At 44.5% G+C, this 21142-nt stretch overlaps 1 protein-coding gene across 1 annotated transcript in view; it reads right to left on the bottom strand.

The window, feature by feature from the left end:
* LOC117345622 (major facilitator superfamily domain-containing protein 1-like) overlaps positions 1-17358 on the bottom strand; it is a 47824-nt gene extending 30466 nt beyond the window's left edge. The window contains exons 1-3 of the mRNA XM_033914528.1: positions 17173-17358; positions 13194-13294; positions 9407-9516 (exon numbers count right to left, since the gene is read on the bottom strand). Coding sequence (XP_033770419.1) covers positions 9407-9516; positions 13194-13294; positions 17173-17194 — 233 coding nt within the window. The 5' untranslated portion in view covers positions 17195-17358. The remainder of the gene's footprint in view (positions 1-9406; positions 9517-13193; positions 13295-17172) is intronic.
* Positions 17359-21142: the final 3784 nt, after the last annotated feature.

Raw genomic sequence — 21142 nt, 5'->3', positions numbered from 1 at the left:
CAGGACTGGTGCAGGCAATTCTCATTGTTTGTGGTAATATGGTTCCCGGAAAAGTGTGTGAAATTGCGAATGATGAAACGCTGCACCTAAGAGGAAATAGAGGTTAGGATCTAGCAGTACATTTTGCACCTCAAAACCGTGTAAAGTGAATAAGGGATCTTACAGGGAAAATAGGGTAAGGTTCCTGCATGGAACAGCATTTGACAAAAACCATAGTAGAACATTTAGAATGTTGCAAACATTTTTTTTTTAATTTGTAGTATTGCTTATAGAAGCAACATTCTTAAACAAAATAATTGTATATAACAGTGCTAGAAAATAAATAAAATGTACAGTATTGCACAACCATAGTAAGCAATTAGGGCCCCTTTTACAAAGCCACTGCAGTGATTCTAAAGCCCATAGGAATTGAATGGGTTTTGGTGCATTAGCTACACTGGGACACACTTCCTAAAAGGGACCCTTCGTGTGCTCACCATTAGGACAAAACGGTTCAGGATGCTACAGCACAGACTTGAGAAACAGACATGCTGTATATATAAAGAGATAGTACACTATCATTATGAAAACAGTGCTTGACAAAAAACAGCTTTACAGCTTTACTGTACTGTATCACTCAACCTGATCAACCTCTTGCGCATGAGTCAAGGCTGACACATCAACCTCTGGAGAGGGACAGGCGTGCAGCTCCAGAATGACAGTAGAAGATGACTAAGGAGACGTCGGTAGGTTGACTTCATCCTGATCAATCTCTGGCACAAGAGTCGAGGCTAGCAAATCGACTTCTGTCACATTAACCTCTGGTGCATGACTTGTTGACTGAAAAACAGTCAGCCTTGTCTACTTGTCTAGAATGTGTTTTTCCATTATGTCTATACCAAACCAGTCCAGTATAAATTGGTTATGTCCAGCTACTAGCAGATGGAGATAGAGAAAAAAAACCAGTCCCAAGAGCTTCACTCTTTAAGGCTATTAAGCATCCTGGAATGTTCAGTATTTTTCTGTCTCCAAGTGGATGGATCCTGCAGCTCCTTCTTGGTGCTTGTCTGGTAGCTTCTGGCCTTGGTTAATTTCAGGTGGCAGTTGAGCAGGGAGTTGTCATCTTTGCTCAGGTTATAGTCTGAACTTTAAATCACTGAGCTTGATGACACCCAGAGTTCTGGGTCCCTCATCCCCCAGCTTGGTGACACCAGGAGGTGCTGGTCACTTCCCTCCCCCACCAGTTCTAATCCTGACCCCTCAGAGGTGACTTTGGAGTATGAAAGGAGGCAAACGTTTATTCGAACTTGTGTGTGTGTTGGTCTCCAGAAGAGCAAGTATGTATTTACTCTTCCTGCTTCTAGTTTTACTTTACTGATAGTGACTATTTTTTTCTTGCTGATGGACATGAAGCTTCTGCGCCTGTAATTTAAGTGTGTTTTTGAATTTTTATTCACTGGTAACCAAAAAAGAATTATGCTGTTATTGCCTTTCTAGTATTTTGGTTTTCAGCTTGGAAGTTTTCTTTTCTCCTCCCAGGAGTTTGTTTTCAGAAGGGCCAGTTTTATTTTTCCCCACCATCAGCTGCCTCAAAGTGTTGGTGGTTTTCTTTTTAGCTGAGCGGTTGGTCACCTCTCAATCTGTGGCAAACATGATTTTGCTATTTGTTTTTTAAAAAAGCCACTCATTCAGCACATTTTGGCCTTAATGCTATAAGTGCTGTCTAACTAAGCATTCTTAGGCACACTGCCATTTAGGCCAGGGTTTTCTTGGCCTAAAATGACTGCACCTAAAGTAGATGCCTAAGTCAATCCATACCCATACTATATCCTGAATCCATCCCTAATCATGCTTCTTGCTAGTAGGTACCTCGGTGTAAGACGCCTGCCTCAAAGTGGTAGGCACCTATCAGCTAATTCATCTTTAATCATTTAATTGGGGCTTTTTGTTTTATTAATCTTTATTAATTTTTCAAAGCCAACAACAGTGTAAAACAATATACATACATTATTTTTCTGTATTGTTATTGATTGATTATAAGTGCTTATTATAATAATAATCATAATAAGCACTTATAATCAATCAATAACAATACAGAAAAATAATCCCCCATTCCTATCCAATTCTTCCATTAGGGAACAAACCCTCCCTCCCTCCCCTGGTTTTAATAGTGCTTTCAATTATCAGTGCTGATTAAGCCAATTAACAAAATTAAGTTAGGCACCTAGATCAGCTAGGTGCACCAAATCTAGGTGCCTAACTTCTAATGCTGTTTATAAAATCTGAGCCTGGCTGAGCTGGTCAATTCCAGTTATACAGTTGGCAGGGCAGTGAGGTGTCTCACCTGCACAGTTCCTGCACTTTTGTACTGTTTGGCTTTGTATGTTTTCCCTGCCTTTTTGTTAGCTAGCCGTGCTCAGCTATTATTTGCAAATTCTCTCCTTAATGAGACAGTTAATGCTAAGCCCTTCTGTGTTGTGCAAATGCAGCTGTTCCTTCTCCTGGAGTCTTTGGCCCAGGTTTTGTGCCGTTTTGATTTACGGCCGATATCATTTTTAGGGCTTTCAGCTGAACTCCTAGGCAGAAGTTTAGATGTTTTGAGTTTCTCACTGCCTTTAGTAGTGCTAATAGGGCCATGTTGTGTTGTGTGGGCTTATAGCTTACATCACAGGGATCCCACTTGATTATCATCTGCATGGGCTGCCTGTGGTAACTGTCTCTTATGGCATTTAGTTTCTTAAAAGTTTGATATATTATCGCCTAATCAGGCTTCAGGGCGGTGTACAATAATAAAAAGGGGTTACATAAATAGTATTAATAAAATCAGACATTACATTAAGAATATGTTAACTAACTAAATAAATAAATAAAAGACAAACATCACAAGTGCCAGTTAGATAGATAACAAACACATTAATTAAGACAAACTGGAACAGAAGGAAAAAAGGTGAGGAACTACAATCTTGAAAGTAAAGAACAGAAAATGAAAATATATTAGGGAGGGGGGAAGGAAGGCACAAGTGTAGTTATTATCTAGTCCTTATACTTATAAAGTCTTGCTATAATATTCCAGCTTCCTCATATGCAAAATATTAGCTCTCTTTTAGCTGCCTAGGCTCAGTCATCTTTCAGATTACATGCTGGCAACATCCTTTATTATGTGCAGTGGCCTGTAAGCCAACAGACTCAGCTTCAAATCCCACTTCAACGCTATAACTTGTTATAGGCTGTTTCGAGGCCTCATCCTCTTGTAGAGTATGGTGGCAGTTTTTAGGCTCCTTAGGGTGCTACCATATTGATTAGATGGTGGATTCATTTCTATATGTGGTGCTGGCATTCTTCTAGGGGGCATGGTGGCTAAAGCATGCTTAGCCTGTGTGCTGGCAGGAGTTATCATTAGACACTATATGGTACAATGTTCTTTTATGTCTATGATGGAAGTATTTGTGGATGCTGTATAGTGGCAACACCATTATATATAGCAAAATAGTAGCATTTTGATATGCTGCAGGGTGGCAGTCTCCCTTTTGCACTGCTACTAGTTGTCTCTATGTGGCATAGAGGTCACCCTTATGTGTTACCTAGTACCAGCTTCCTTACATTCTTCATAGAGGCAGGGCAGCCTTATCTGCTACATGGTAGCAGCACTTCATCATCTTCATCATTACATGATACAAGCTAAATTATGTTGAATGGCAGCAGTGTTCTTGTCTGCCACAAGATGGCAGCATCCTACTGCGCTTTAAGGTATCAGTGGCTTTTCGGCAAGGTCAGTTCAGCACCCTTATTCTTGCTGCAACATAGTGGCAGCATTCTTCTTTCTGTTGCATGGTACCGACACTCTCCTATGCTATGCATTGGCAGCCGACTGAGTATTCTCAGTAGCCTCATAGGCCGTACAGTGGCAGCAGTCTTCTCTACCACGCTACACAATGCCAGTTCCAACTTCTGCCCTATGACAGCAGCTATGTGGTTGCCAGCCATTACTTTTCCTGCGCCTAGTGCCCCCACGGACTATGCAGGTTCCAGTCTCTCATTCTGTGTGGTGCCCCTTCCACAGGGGCAACACATTCTGGCACAAAAGTAGCAGCCTCAGAGTGCACAATGGCAATCCAAAAAGGCATAGTATTGCAAGTCCCTATTAGGCTGTACAGGAACATCTCATCTTTCATTCATAGTTTTGGCTCCTTTTCTTTTGTACAGAAACAGTGTCTTCATTTGCTTCCGACTTTCTTCTTTTCTCAATATTGGCCCAGCCTCTTGTTTTACACTGCAGTTCTACCACCCACTCATTGTGGAATCGGCCTCTTCTGTTTTGTGGTTCTGTTTAATCAGGACTTACACTAATGCTCTGGTCAAAGTTATTTCTTGCCTGCGGCATGGTCCAGCATGGCTAACGTGACTATTTATTTGTTTCATCAAAACGAGACGTCTATTAATTTTCAGTCCCGCTCCCAATCCCACCCTAGTCCCACCCCCAATTTCTTCCATTTGTTTTTCATGTACACACAATATCTTATTAATTCATAATGGTAACCACAAATTTTTTTTAAAAAACAAAACACGCTGTACGCAGAGAAAATGTTAATCATCATTTATGAGTTTCAGGTTTTTTTCAAAGATATCAAGGCAGATGACTTTAAAATATGCAATGTCACCTCAGTAACTATAGAAAATTAGCCAAATATAGTGCAAAATGTAGACAGCAGATATACATTTCCAAAACTAACACACTTTGATCACTTATTGAAAACAAAATCATTTTTCCAACCTTTGTTTGGTGATTTCATAAGTCTCTGGTTGCACTTCTAACTGTGCATCAAATCTTTCTTTCTTTCTTATCCAACATTTCTTTCACAATCCAGCCCACAATCAATCCCTTTGGGTCCAGGTCTCTTTCTCTTCTCCCTCTGTTACCCTCCCCAGATCCAGTGTCAGTTCTCCTTTGTACCTACCAGCATCTTTGTTCCATGTCTCCCATCTCTCTGTTCTTCCTCAGGATCTCTCCCCCTCTGTCTGCACCTCCCATAGTCCAGCATCTTCCTCCTGTCTTTCCCATTTGGTCCAGGCCTTTCTCTTTCTAGTCTTTCTTCTTACCCCCTCCCCAAGTTTATTAATTTGATATACCACTTTATCATCCTTCCTCCTTCCTATGTTCCCCTCACTGCCTTCTAGCCTTTGTCCCACCCCTCCCCCGAAGCCAACCAACCTGCCTGCCTCCCTCCCTGCCGCGCCAAAGCCAGCCTGCCTGTCTGTCTGCCTCCCTCCAGCACCCAAGCCTGGTCTACCACCGATTCTTCTCACAACACCCCCATCCCCTCCCCCTACCCGGTCCACCTCCATCGCTTGCTGCTGCTTCCTGCCCATCACCGCAACTGCAGGAAAGGAAGGTCCAGGCGCCAGCCCACAAGCCTTCTCCATGACGTCAATTCTGATGTCGGAGAGGAAGTTCCGGGCCAGCAAGGCAGCAATTAGCTGGCCCAGAACTTCCTCTCCGACATCAGGGAGAAGGCTTGTGGGCTGGCGCCTGGACCTTCCTTTCTTATAGTTGGGGTGGTGGGCAGGGAAGCAGGGAGAGAGACCATTCTCCATGATTGCCTGTCCCGTTATCTCCATGCACAGCTTCGGGACGCTGTCTCTGAAAACGGGACATTTCGGCATCCCGAAGCTGTACGTGGGGACAACGGGACAGGGGATCTAAAAACAGGACAGTCCCGTTCAAACGGGATGTAATGTCACATTAAGCCTGGCTATCTTATGGAGTTTCCTGTGTCCTTTGAGCAACAGTTTCTTTTGTTGTTCTTTGGTTTAGCTTCAATGTGATTTATTCATCAGCTCCAAAGTTGACATCTTGCCTCTACAACCTGCTGAGTTTCTAGGACGATGCAAATTCAGTGCCTGTTCACAGCACACCGAAGCAACAGAGAGGCTATTTGGATCACAAGTGCCATCCAACCACGTGGGTTCATGCTCTTCCATCTTCTTGTGAGAATTGGGCATGTTTCATTTCATTTTCACAGTTCTGCTTTCTACAACTCTAGCTTCAGGGGAAGGCATACACAGGGGTGACTCGCATATGATGTTTACATGCATGGTGTCATTGGTGCTGTCCACAGATGTGGCTTTAGATGCAGCAGCTGCCTTCATATACAGGGGATGTGAATCGACATTGTATATGTGTGGGCCACAGGCATATTTGAGAAGTTGAGTTTACAGGAGCTGCCTTGGCTGCAGCCTACTGCAAGGGATACATGAACCACTTGCAGGGGGTATTGTCGTGTGCTAGGCCCCTGATACGGACAGCGGGCAACACCAGTCGCAACGAACTCTGGACTGGGTGTATTTCCTATGACCAGGAAAACCCTTCAGATTCAGGTAAGTTGTCACCAGGCCACTGCCTATGGTTGGCATGAACCCGGTTAAGTAACCCTGACCCCCAAAGACACATAAGCAGAATGGTAGAGTTTCAAGTTTATTCTGGACTTCAGGTCAGTAGTCAGGTTACTCAGTTCTCAGATACAAGAAAGTTTTCAAAAAAAGCCACCAGCATCACATGAAAACCAGAAAGAAATAAAACCAAACAAACTCCACTTTCTTTCAATCAATTTCAGTATGGCTCAGTGTCCGGCAACTGCCTCTGGACTTTAGGCTTTAATACATAAGTTCTCTTCACCAGAGCATATTATTTCTTGCACCAACTAGTCCATGATTTGTAATCCTCTCATAATGAAAACAACCCCCCCCCCCCAAAAGGCAAAATACCATCCAACACAAATAATGCTGCCTATTCTGCTGATGGCGTAGAGCTCAGCGGAGCCCAGGCAGGGAGAACTCCAGAACTTGTGAATTAATTTGCTCTTATAAAGCAAAGCCTTCAGAATTATTTTTCCCACCCTGATAATACACATACAGGTTCTCTCCACATGTAATGGAGTTTCTCCAAAAATACCATGAGCACACTAGCCCATGCATCCAATCATTAAAAGAGTTGAAAGCAAAAGTGCACTACAGCAAAACATATTCAAACTTTGTTCAAAAGGAAAATTCTTGTACTGTCTGTATAACACAGTTACTTACCGTAACAGGTGTTATCTAGGGACAACAGGCAGATAGTCTCACATGTGGGCGACGTCACCGACAGAGCCCCGGCATGGACACTTCAAAAGTGCATCGCCACTTTAAGACTTTCAGAAAGTTCGAGATAGCCTACACCGTGCATGCGCGAATGCCTTCCCGTCCGACATAGGCGTGCGGTCCCTCAGTTTCAGTTTCCGTGGAGCTAAGAAGTCACGTTTCAACATCGGTTGATCATTTTTGGATGCAGAAAAAGAGGGGGGGAGAGGCAAAACTGCAGTTGGCACCCTGAGCACCCCGAATGATGCTATTGATGCCTAACAGCCTGTGCCCAAGTTCCTGAGCAAGTGCTGAGAGCTCCACAAATGTCCAGCAGGCTGGTTGCACAGGTCCCCAAAGGATACACCTGCCAACTGCAAAAAGTCTGCTCCTCTCTAAGCAGGCACAGCAGTCCCTTCAGCCGCATAAAAACTGTGAACAAACCAAAAAACTGCAAGATAATAAAAAATAAATGGAGCAGATCAGAATGACACCTTCAGAAGGAAAAAAACTGAAGGGGCAGCAGATACCATGGAGGAGGAGGAGTTGAAAAGCTGTGACCGACATCATCTGCAGTATGCTCGCAAGCACACATGTACAATCCTATGATTCAGCATACCATTCCTATTACACTGGAAATGGCTCTTAGAGAACTTCTTCCTTTTGCTTCAATGTACATATGTGAAACCAACTTCTCTCTTCTAATAGTTCTCAAGTATAAATTGAGAAACTGCTTCTGTCTAGAAAGTAACCTGACTGTGGAAGTCAGTATGCTGAAACTGAGATTCAGACTGCTTATTTCATCAAAGAAGCCCAGAGCTACCCTTAAAACTATAAAAGCAAACAAGTGTACAGTACCTATATTTCACCATGTTTTAAGATGGTCAACACTTTCAGTTTAAGTGGCAATGGCTGCATTCCTTGTATGTTCTGAAGATAGCAATGACACACAAGAAGAAACTATGTGCTATTTATTTTTAATTTGGTATGTGCATAGTAAGGTGCTTTGGTTCATTGGGGCTTTATTTATTTATTTCAAAAAAGAGAGAAAATCCTTTAAAAAAGAAAGTTGAGAACTTGTTCATAGTGACCAATCAGATTTCACGTTTCATTTTCCCAGAGAAATGAAACGGGATTGGTAACTACTGGCAACTTTTGTGGAAACTTTTTTTTATTCCTGCTCTTGTAAATAGGTGTCTTAAGTGTCATTGTGTTATTCTTACAGAGTAAAAATGACCAGCAACTGTCAAGGGACCAAAGTTTATCTGAGACTGAAATATAATAGATCATGTGATGTCTTGGTCTGTATTCTAGTTGCAGTAACCTGTATTTGTTATATAAGCTGCCTAGTTAAACTCTAACAATAAAATGACCCATTTCAAAATTTCTGCTGCTCGGAGCTTGGGGGTACTCAGCTTGAAGAAATTGGGAAGTACCGTATTTGCCGGCATATAAGACGACTTTTCAGTACCTTAAAATCCTCCCCAAAGTCGGGGGTCGTCTTATACGCCGGGTACTGTTTACATGCAGTGGCGTACCAAGGGGGGGGGGCGGAGGGGGCGGTGCGCCCCGGGTGCCAGCCCTAAGGGGGTGTTCCCGGCCTTGCCGTTCAGTCCCCCGCCACCCCCGAAGGACCGCTCGCCCCACTGACCTTCCTGCACCACCTGTGAAGCAGCCTGCAGCAGGATCGCGAAGTCAGCGTCAGCGATCCCTGCGCTGCTTCCTGCGCAGCGATCCCGCCCCTTCTCTGACGTCAGAGGAGGGGCGGGACCGTGGCGCAGGAAGCAGCGCAGGGATCGCTGACGCTGACTTCGCGATCCTGCTGCGGCTGCTTCATAGGTGGTGCGGGGAGGCCAGGGGGGCGAGCGGTCCTTCGGGGTGGGTCGGGGCATCAGGCCTTCAGGGTGGGGCGGGCGGGCAGGCAGGCAGGCTTTCAAGGGGGAGGGGGTGACAGGCAGGCCTTCAAGGGGGGACAGGCCTTCAAGGGGGGAAAGGCAGGCAGGCAGGCCTTCAAGGGGGAGACAGGCCTATAAGGGGGGGACAGGCCTACAAGGGGGGGGACAGGCCTTCGGGGGGTGCAGACCTTCAAGGGGGGGACAGGCAGGCAGAAGGTTGTGCAGAAGGTGTGCGGAAGAAGGGGTAGTCTTATACGGCGAGTATATAACAAACTCTATATTTTAACTGTAAAAGTTGGGGGGTCGTCTTATACGCCCAGTCGTCTTATACGCCGGCAAATACGGTACTGTTCTATACAACAAAAATATATATAATTTGGCATCTTCTCAAATAGTGCACTAGAGCTAGTGAGACTCACGTCCAGGCATAGATGGCGTACAGCAGGTTGTACTGCTCTGGTGTCATACCCAGACCTTCCACACAGTCAGATGTGCCATTGGCGAGGGTCGTATTACTGCAAGTCAGGTTCTGTGCAAACAACCAAATAAAATGTCATATTACCCCAGGATACACAGAAAACACTTAAGCGGCCAGGCAATTTTCTGCTGGCTTATTTTTTAATAATATTCCTCCCTTCTTACAATATTGTTTATTTACAATTCTTGTCTATTTTCCCTGGAAGCTCAGAAAAATTTACAAATGTTATGGTGTCTTTATTCAAACAGATGACGATTTACTAATATTAAAATTATTTAGATAACAAAACAAAAATCTTCAGATGCTATAATTGTTTATTGATTGTGATCAAAGGAAGTGGTTTCATAACACCCAATATGCAATCAAATTAATTTTTTTCCCCTCAGCAAGACAGCATTAGTTATTCCACAGACACACAAGCACAGTAGGGGAGTAAACTGAAAGCATTTTGCATGAGTGTAACATATAACATGAAAAATGGGAGTACAGTGGAACCGTGGTTTACGAGCATAATTCGTTCCAGAAGCATGCTTGTAAACCAAATTACTCATATATCAAAGTGAGTTTCCGCTTAGGAAGTAAGGGAAACTCGCTTGATTCGATCACCCCTCCCCCTGGACACCAGCGCTGCTCCACCCCACCCCATCCACAAAAGACCCCTTCCCCCACTCCCAAGGCCACTGGTGCACTTCCACATCCCCCCCAAGAACTGGCATCCCGCCCGCCCGCAAACGCCGCCCCCCCATGAACCAGCATCGCCTCCACTCGCGTGAACCGGCATCCCCCGCCCACCCAAACTGAAGGTTTACCCCCAATCTGGCACCGGCACGCAGCACCAACCCACAGGAGGTGCCGGTACCCGAAGATCCTACCTCTTCCCAGACTGGGCCTTGAGCATCTGCGCATGCTCAAGGCCTTCTGGCTCTCGTTCTCTCCGAGAATCTTGGAGAGAGGCGGGAGCCAGAAGGCCTTGAGCATGCGCAGATGCTGAAGGCCCAGTCCAGCAAGCAGCATGATCTTCGGGCACTGTCACCTCCTGTGAGTTAGTGCTGCATGCCAGTGCCAGATTGGGGGTAAGCCTTCAGTTTGGGCGGGGGATGCCGGTTCGTGAGGGGGGGGGGGCGATGCCAGTGCACGGGGGGGCGGTGTTTGCGTGCAGGGTGGGGGCGATGCCAGATCACTGATGGGGGGACTCACAAATTGAGTCAATGCTTGGTTTGCGAGTCACGATTTGCAAAAATGTTTTGCTCGTCTTGCAAAACACTTGCAAACCAAGGTTTGACTGTATATGTGTGTAAAAAAAGTAGGTGCCTAGAAAAATCATGCCTACTGTCACATAAATATTCATGCAGGAATTCCTACAGGCATGCTAAAGCGGATGAGAGGCTCAATTGTGAGATACATGTAACATAGAAAATATGATGGCAGGTAAAAGGTAAAATGGCCCATTCATACCATCCACTATCTCCTCCTCTCCCTAAGAGATCCCAAATGCCTGTCGCATACTTTCTTGAATTCCAACATAGTCTGTCTCTACCATCTCTACCAGGAGCCTATTCCACGCATCTACTACCCTTCCTGTAAAAAAGTATTTTCTTAGATTATTCCTGCGCCTATTACTTTTCAAAATGTGTTCATTAAAAATTGGATTAAAAATGGGCTGGCAGATAGGAAACAGAGAGTGGGAATAAATGGACAATATTCAGACTGGAAAAGCGTCACCAGTGGAGTGCCACAGGGTTCGGTGCTTGGACCTGTGCTCTTCAACATATTTATAAACGATCTGGAAATTGGTATGAATGAGGTGATTAAATTTGCAGACGATACAAAGTTATTCAGAGTAGTGAAGACGTGGGAGGATTGCGAACATCTGCAATGTGACATAAACAAGCTCGAGAAATAGGCCATGACATGGCAGATGAGATTCAATGTAGGTGATGCATGTCGGTAACAAAAATCTTATACACGATTACAAGATGTCCGGGGCGGTACTTGGAGAGACCCCCCCCAGGAAAGAGACTTGGGAGTACTGGTCAACAAATCGATAAAGCCATCCGCGCAATATACGGTGACGGCAAAAAGGGCGAACAGAATGCTAGGAATGATTAAGAAGGGGATCACGAACAGATCGGAGAAGGTTATCATGCCGCTGTACAAGGCCATGGTACGCCCTCACCAGGAATACTGCATCTAGCACTGGTCACCGTACATGAAAAAAGATACGGTACGACTCGAAAGGGTCCAGAGAAAAGCGACTAAAATGGTAAAGGGGCTGGAGGAGTTGCCGTACAGTGAGAGATTAAAGAAACTAGGCCTTTTCTCCCTTGAAAAGAGGAGACTGAGAGGGGACATGATAGAAACATTCAAGATAATGAAGGGAATAGACTTAGTAGATAAAAACAGGTTGTTCACCCTCTCCAAGGTAGGGAGAACAAGAGGGCACTCTCTAAAGTTAAAAGGGGACAGATTCCGTACAAACATAAGGAAGTTCTTCTTCACCCAGAGAATGGTAGAAAACTAGAATGCTCTTCCAGAGGCTGTTATAGGGGAAAACACCCTCCAGGGATTCAAGACAAAGTTAGACAAGTTCCTGCTGAACTGGAACGTATGAAGGTAGGGCTGGTCTCAGGGCACTGTCTTTGAACTGGGGGCCCCCGCAGGAGCGGACTGCTGGGCACAATGGACCACTGGTCTGACCCAGCAGTGGCAACTTCTTATGTTCTTATGAAGTACAAGCACAAATTTGTGCACTAGAATATGTACACTACTAGGGATAGCTCCGAGTGCCTTCATAAAATAGGTAAGTTTTTGGAAATATTTATAGGCATCTCGTTATAAAAGAGCTGAGGCCTACACATCTCAAAGGAATGGTCTAGAAGTTAGAGCTACAGTCTCAATACCTTGAGATTGCAGGTTCAAACCTTGCACTGCTCCTTGTGACCCTGGGTAAGTCACTTAATCCTCCATTGCTCCAAGCACATTAGAGAGATTGTGAGCCCGCCGGGACAGATAGGGAAAAATGCTTGAGTACCTGAATGTAAATCGCTTAGACAACGTCCATTGATAGACAGTATATAAAATAACTTAAATAAGTAAAAATAAATAAATCAACTATAACGTTATTTCAAGTATATTGCAAAACAAAATTATGGTTTCAAACACATAGCAGAAATACTATAGATTAGATTTTATTTTTGTTGTTTTTAAACAGTGGTTCAATTTTATTGAAAAATAAAAAACAGATCCTTGAACCACCATAGCACAAGTCAGTTACTGAGAACACTGGTTAGATTACATACGTCATATGTCACATTTCTTGTTAATTTTTGTTCCAATATCTTCATTACTGTAAATATAGTTCATTGTAATTTCTTATTAAGTTTTGTTTAATTGATGTGAACCGCCCAGAACTCCCTGGGTATGACGGTATACAAAAATAAAGTTATTATTATTATTATATAAGACAAGCATTGTTTGCTGTTCCATATGCTGCCCCTAAGCAATGCAGGCTTCCATTTTTTTTTCTGAAACAAAGTACTATGTAATTTTTTTTTTGTAAAATTATATTGATGAACACATTCCTCTGGCATCTGCTTATTGTGATTAAAAACAAATGTTGTAATATTCTGAGCTCTTTTTTTTTTTTCATTCTCTTCCACGATTGTATACATTGAATTGAACTGTCCTTCTAATAAAAAGAGACTGGGTCCCTTTGCCTTTGTACTCACCCCCTGGAACTGGTCTTGCAGGACACTAGGTATATCAAAGCAAAAGTAGGAGCCAAAGGTCAAAAGGCAGTTGAAGAAAAGCACCAGGAACCTGTAGTAGGCTGCAGAACAAACAAACAGGTTAGTTACTACGGGGCTCATTTTGAAAATATGCCTCTATGTCATATGTTTTTAATTCCCATACTGTTCAAACTCTTATTATGTATCTCCTCTTCCTTTGCAGCAGCACAGGGTGCTAACTTTTACTAAATCTATAAAAAGTGAACCTCACAGCCAATGTTCCCTCTAAGCGTGCGTGTAAGTCATGATGTGTTCGGGCCCAGAGCAGAAATTAAGAAGGGGGCCCCCTCCCCTCCCCCGATCGTCCAATAACATAACATTGTGCTTATTGACCGCATAACCAGAAGTGCAACGCAGTTTACAAAAAGTTATAAAAGTAAACATGTTACATAAAATAAGATGATTCATTAAACTGTCAAATATTTAGGAAAAAGATAGGTCTTCAATTGTTTTCTAAAATGTCCATAAGAAAAGGTAGTAAGCCTTAATATTCGGAATTCGTTGTCATGAAGTGCTGCGGAGTCTGTCATAGGGGAAAACACCCTCCATGGATTCAAGACAAAGTTAGACAAGCTCCTGCTGAACTGGAACGTACGCAGGTAGGGCTAGTCTCAGTTAGGGCGCTGGTCTTTGATCAAAGGGCTGCCGCTTGAGCGGACTGCTGGGCACGATGGGCCACTGGTCTGACCCAGCAGTGGCAATTCTTATGTTCCAGCCACTGTTTCCCCTCTCTCTCTTCTTTTCCTTTCAGTGTCACCCCTTTTCCATCCCATGTCTCCCTTTACCTCTTCCATCCAGAATCTCCTCTCTCCCCCTCCCTTTTCTCCACTGCAGCCATCCAGGATCTCTGCCTCTCCTTCTCTTACACCCCACAATCCATCTTCTCTATTTCTTCCCCATCTACCACGCCCTTTTGTGTTTCATCTCCAGCATTATCCTGTCTGTCTCCTCCCTCTTAGATTTAGCATCCGCTGTCTCTCTCCCAATACTCCTATTCCACTCTATTTTCTTTTCCCTATCATAACCCTCGCATGTGGCATCCCTGCAGGGCTCACCCAAGTGGGCTGGCATTTGATATAAGCTTAATGCATATGCATGAGACCAATTTACATCTCATGTATATGCATTAAATCCAGTAGCATACCTAGTATATATGACAACCAGGGCTGATCATTTTTTAACAACCCCGCCTCTATATAAAAAAAGTTATTTTTATAATAATCATGCGCCACACAACAAGGGTGCACCTAGGAAAAGACAGCATCTTAACCCTTTCAGGACCATAAGGATCGTAGGCCAATTTTTGTGGTTTTGACGACATTTTTATGGTAAAAAGGGCTTGCAGATGCCAAAAAAATTGATTTTTTTTTGTGAAATATCATTATTTTTTTTTTTAAAAATCAAACTTCTGGCTTATGGACAGTGTGGCAAGTGAATCTTCTCGTCAATCTGGCAACGACGCTAATGAATGAATGTCGGAACCAGTTTGTTTACATAAAGGCAGTATCATATGGAATCCGTACATATCAAATTTAGAACTGTAGACTATCCCAATCAAAATTTATAGGATTTTAAAGTTATGGGACAAATATGTCCCTTGGTCCTGAAAGGGTTAAACACTTCAGTGAGCACTGGAACACCAATACACCCATTGTAAAACTAAACAAGCCAGTTCCTGCAGTCAATTGATTCTGTATAGTCAATGCTAACAGAGAACCATGTCCTTTTCATACACACAGAACAACAGTCGTAACACTCTCGCAGCATCAGAGAGAGAACCAACCATCGGCTCACTGTTTTGCTTGTCTTGCAAAACATAATCCAAGGTGTGTGTGTGTAAGCTATCCCTTGTTTTAAGTGAAATCTGTGTTTATTAAGCAACAACCATAACAAATGCAAACAGCAGGACAAAAAATTATTTCAAATAGTGAAAACAAAGCTCCCTTCCCCCCAAGAGGACTGGACTCTGATGTCCTCTCAGGTTACAAAGCGTCCCGACCCCCCCAACCCCCTCCCCCCCCCAAAAAAAGCAAATCCCGCCCAGAGCCCCACACCCCCCAACCCCCCTCCCCCCAGATTAGACAGGCGGGATGGAATACAACTGCAGTCTATTTAAGATACGACTACGAACCCGGGGAGGCAAACTGTCCAAATAAGGAGTCCAAATATGAACAAAGTCTCTGCTCCGTCGGCGGGAGGAAGAAGCCAGAATGGCCTCCCAGACGAGAAGAGCATGTAATTTATTCCTCCAGTACCAGAAGGATGGAGGAACCTCCGCCAGCCAGAAATTCAAGATACACTTTTTCCCCAAAATATAACATTTGCTCAAAAACAATTTCTCCGCAGAGGTGTACACAGAAAACAAGGAAAAATGAGCGAACAACATATGATATACAGAGACAGGAACAGAAACCTGAAGAAAGGAAGCCAGGGCCCCCCAAAAGCTCTGAATACTCTCACAACCCCAAAGACCATGAAAATAAGAATTCACCTAGCTATCCCTTGTTATACCATACTGCAGGGCTTCTCAACACTTTCCTAAGGACCTCCCAGTCAGTGAGATTTTCAGAATATCCACAATGAACATGCATCAGATAAGTGCGTACACTGGAGGCTACATATATGTAAATTAATTTCATGCATATTCATTATGGATATCCTAAAAATCTGACTGGCTGTAGGGTCGTCGGGAAAGGACTGGGAAGCCCTGTCATATCATTTCAATCTACATTCTACCTCTCTCCTCTATGCTGTCCATTAAGATGACTTCACATGTATTATGATAATATGTATCTTGAACATTCTGCCTATATTCTATGAAAATTTACTGTTTCAGTGTACAACTATATGATGTTTTACTGTGTTCTTGTGCATTGTGTTGACACTGTCATATTTAAGACCAGCCCAAGAACATCCGACACCCTACACAAACCTTCAGCTGTGCCCCACCACTACCACAACCTAGTAGTAGCTCAAGACCCTCCCTCTCCTGAAGTGTCCAACATTTCCCTTCTGCCCATCTCTCCTTTATCTCCTCTGAGATGTTCAGAATCTCTTCATCCCTTCCTTCCCCCAGGATAGCCAGCGGCTGCCTTTCCTTTCCCTTCCTACCCTCTCTGATGTGACATTAGCTTGGCAGTCATCATGTAGACTCATGCTTAAGCATCCTGCATGCTGAAAAGGGGTGAGGGATGGGGTGTCCCTCATTCCAAAACAGGAAATTCAGAGAGGGTAGGACCCGACAGGCTTTGAGCATGAGTGGCTACAATGAATCTTCCTTAGACACCACGACTATAAATAATGCTAATGTCCTCTCCCCCAAACAGCCATCCTAGGTGGATGCCAATTCTACCTAGTGGTCAGGCTGGCCCAGGTCATATTATTATTATGAATACTGGAATACTGTACTTTAATTTGCCTATATTAATTTTTATTTTGCTATTATAATTATTATGCCAATATTTAAACATTGTTATCCGAGTCAATACAAGTACAAATTGCTTATATCCATTTACACTTGCCCTATGCCAGCTTGGGTGAATTTCTTCAAAAAGGTAGTAAATAATCTTAATAAAGTTATTCACAGAATCCCGTTTAGTAATGACATTGGTGGCTTTTCAAAAAAAAAAAAATGTTTAAAATATCGGTTTTAAAGTAAAATTTGTGGTTTTCAGTTCAATTCTGTTCTAAGCACCTCAACTCCAATCTAATGTCCCTTTAACTGCTGCCCCATAGCACCAACTTCGGAGTCAGCCTTTTTGCTTGTTCTGTTCTGGTTGTACCAGATCTATTGGCAACCAAACAAACTCCTTTAGTATTTCCAGGAAGGGATTTTTTTTTTTTTTTTGCACTAAAAGACCCACAATCGTTTTGAAAAAAAAGTTGGCGCCTATGGGCTTTTCTCAAAGTACTTCCTCACCTCTCTCAGCCGTAACAGCCATGTTCTCTAGAGGCTTTACTTGAACACCCCAGACCAAATGTCTTCTGAGCCTCCACCATCCGTGCCGCTAGCTATCCCAGTCTCGCTCTGCATATCCCATCCCAAGCGGACATCACGCGCACTGGGCGGAGATTTAGCAAAGCCCTGCCGGCAGCTTCCGACTCTTCCAGAGAGACCGGCCATTGGACGGCTTGTACGTGATTTTGCGTCATCAGCTTGGGAATTCAGGGCGGGAAGTTGAGGGAGTGCGCGTGACCTGCGAGGGAGCTGGGATATTGAGTTTTGCCTTTTAACTAGGGGAGCGGGAGAAATCATTTAGGGGAATAGGTTATATAACATTATTATCGGATTTCGCTGGGGGTTGGAGCGGAAAGCATGGGGAGATAGGCTTCTTTAGGGACATCTGGTCTTGCTTTATCTGGCTATGTTCGGGTGCCTGTTTATACAAGCTCCGTCTTCATTTTGTTCTCACCGTTTATATTTTATGGTTCTCCTTTAAACTATTTATGCTATAAAAGTGACAAAAATTCCTTTACAATTGGTGTTCTGCTTTACAGTGGCGTACCTAGCATATGTGACACCCGGGGCCCATAATTTTTTGGCACCCCCTCCCGCCCCCAATCTGTACAAAAAACATGATTTTTAGTAACAATCCACACATCACACATGAGTACCTAGGAAAAGGCAGCATCTTACATATGCAGTGAGCAGTACAACATCAATACACCCATTGTAAAACTAAAAAAGCCAGACTAGTACAGATCAATCCTACACCGTCAATCCTAACAGAAAACCATGTCTTTCGAACACAAGAACACAGAAAACACCTTCGCCTAGATGGAATGTCATCATAAACTTACCCCTCCCCCTTTTACAAAACTGTAGTGTGGATTTTAGCCACGGTGGTAACAGTTCTGACGCTCATAGAATTCTGAGCATCAGAGCTGCTACCACCACGGCTGGCGCTAAAAAACGCTCCACAGTTTTGTAAAAGGGGGGATAAAATAGAAATACATAGACAAAGGTTAAATTGAACCAGCAAGAAGCTGGACTCTGCATACAATGCAACACCACAGAAACAGTGACACATGTCTCCTAAAGCAATAAATAAATAGAAAATTTTTATTCTACCTTTGTCTTCTCTGGTTTCTGTTTTCCTCATCTTCTTGTTACTCTCTTCCTTCCATTCACTGTCTGCCATCTCTCTGCCCCTATATGGCATCTTCTCTCCTATGCCCCTTCCAGAAACTGTATGCCTGACCCCTTCCATCTCTCCTTTCACCCCCATTGGTCTGGCATCTCTCTCCTCTCCTTCCCTCTCCCACACCTCTCTTCTGCAATCCCTTTCTTCCCTCATTTTCCCTTTCAATTTATTTTCTGCATCCATCTAGATCAGGGGTGCCCACACTTTTTGGGCTTGCGAGCTACTTTTAAAATGACCAAGTCAAAATGATCTACCAATAATAAAATTTTTAAAAACACAAAGCACACTGTACGCAGAGAAAATGTTAATTATCATTTATATTCTGGGTTTTTTTTCAAAGAGATCAAGGCAGATGACTTTATGCAATGTCACTTCAGTAACAACCATACAAAAATAGACAATAGCGGGTTTTAGCGCAGGGAGCTGCGCTGAATGCCCTGCGCTGCTCTCAATGCTCATAGGCTCCCTGCGCTAAAAAACGCTATTGTGGTTTAGTAAAAGGGGGCCATAGTGCAAAATATAGACTGCAGATTTAAATTCTCAAAATGGCCACATTTTGATCACTAAATTGAAAATAAAATCATTTTTACTACCTTTGTTGTCTGGACATTATTCAAATCTTGTTGGTCTCAGGCTCTGGTTGTCTTCTGATAACTCACTTGCCAGGGTCTCCTGCCCATTTGTTGTTTTCTTCTTTCACCATGCTAACCATCCATCTTCCATCTCTGTCCAACCCTTCTGTTTCCCTTCCCTCCCCCCAAGTCTGGCATCTTTCCTTTTTTTCATCACCATCCTCAGATCCACCTGTTCTCAACTACCCTTTCATCCTTCATCTCTCCCTCCTTCCCCACCCCCCAGGGTCCACCATCTCTCCCTTTCTCTTCCCAATTACCTTCCTATCCAGTATCTCTATTCCTCCCTCCATACCATCCCTTGTTTCCAACTTCTTCCCTGTCTGTTCCTTCCCTCCCTAAATCCCATTGTCCACCATCTCTCTCCCTCTCCTCTATTTTTAAGACCCATTATTTCTTTTCCCCATAGTCCGGCATATGTACGTCTCTTTGAACCCCTTCTCTCCCTCCCTCCATGTACTTCTACACCAGGGCCCCCAGAAAAAGAAATGTACATGTGTTTCACTTTACACCCCCCTCCACCGAAGGCCTGACCCCCCCTTGAAGGTCTGCACATTCCCCCCCAAAGGTTGACTCCCCCCCTGAAGGCCTGCACTACCCCTTGAAGGACTGCACCCCCCCCTCCCGAAGGCCTGCCCTCCCCACATCCATTTACCTAATTCCAGCAGAGAGCAGTCTGCAGAGAGGATCGCTGGTACTTTAGCGATCCTTGCAGGTTGCCATAGGCCTCAGGAGCTGTCTTCCCTCTGCCCCAATCCTGTCTCTGACTCAGAGGAGGGGCAGGACCAGGCAAAGGGAAGACCTGAGGCCTATGGCAACCTGCAAGAATTGCTACAGTACCACCTGCCACCGGCTGTCTCCCATTCTTCCCCTTTGGAGATCCCCACAGGAACAAGGAAGTTAAATTAATAGAATACTTAGGCACAGGAAAACAAAGAAATGCAGAAGAGACATACCTCCAAGAACTGCCCCATGTGTCACAATGCTCATTAGTGGAACTGAATAAAAGACAAGTACAATGGATTTAGAAGGGGTGCACAGCCGGCCAGGTCCGGGTCATCCTGCCCTTCCTTTCCCCCGGTCCGCGCTCGGGGCTCGCGCCTGCCTGGTCCCGCACCAATGCTCGAATGGTGCCGTCAACTCCCGCGAGTCTGGCGATAACCAACAGCACCATTTGGGCGGCGGTACAGGACCAGGCAGGTGCGAACCCCGAGCGCGGACCGGGGGAAAGGAAGGGCAGGAAAACCGGACGGCTGTGCATCCCTCCAAGCCGTGCACCCGGGGCGGGGGCGGGGGCGGACCGCCCCCCCCCCGGTACGCCACTGATTGGGAGGCCAATTTTGGGGGTTTTAAAATTGTATATCGGGCAGCACTAGGCCTCGGCTCTTACCTCAATCATTACAGGCACTTCTATTTCTTGTGGTGCGCTGAGCTCCATCCCCCACCTACCCTTCACCCCGCCCTTCCAGCACTCTGATTGGCCGGCGTTCTTCAAGAGGCGGGCCAATCAGGATGGGAAAAAAAAGAAGGGAAGAAGGGAACCCGCTCTGCGATCGACTGGGGTCGCCTGAGCGAATGACCTGTAGATCGCGATCGACGTGTTGGGCACCCCTGATCTAGATTACTCTTACTACCCTCTCATCAATTTCCTTTTTTACTGTCTACCTACAGCTCGCCAGCTCTTTCCCTCACCCCCTCCAGTATTTCCCTAACTCAATCCTTTCCCCCCATCATGTGCCCTCCTTTTATTTATCTCCTCCTTCCATCATGTGCCCTCTTTCTCCACCCCTTCCATCTAGTACCTTCTCCTCTCTCTGTCCACTTCCATCATCTGCTCCCCTCTTTCTCTCCTCCCATTTCCTTCCTGCATTTGCTCCCTTATCTCTCCCATCTGCACTTCCATCCAGCATATGCTCCCCCTCTACCCGCCACACTACCATCCAATGTCTGCCCTTTCTCTCTCCATCCACCCCTCTTCAATCAGCATCTGCCCCCTTTCTTTCCCTCCTATCCAATTCCATCCAGTATCCTTCCCCCTTATGTCTCTCTCCCCTTTCCCTGTACATCAATTCCATCAGCACCACCCTTCCATACCACCCTGCCTCTTAGCCCT

This window comes from Geotrypetes seraphini, chromosome 11 (assembly GCF_902459505.1).
Source record: "Geotrypetes seraphini chromosome 11, aGeoSer1.1, whole genome shotgun sequence".
NCBI lineage: Eukaryota > Metazoa > Chordata > Amphibia > Gymnophiona > Dermophiidae > Geotrypetes > Geotrypetes seraphini.
Note: the sequence above shows the minus strand (reverse complement) of the source record. Positions and strands in the feature narration are given on the sequence as shown.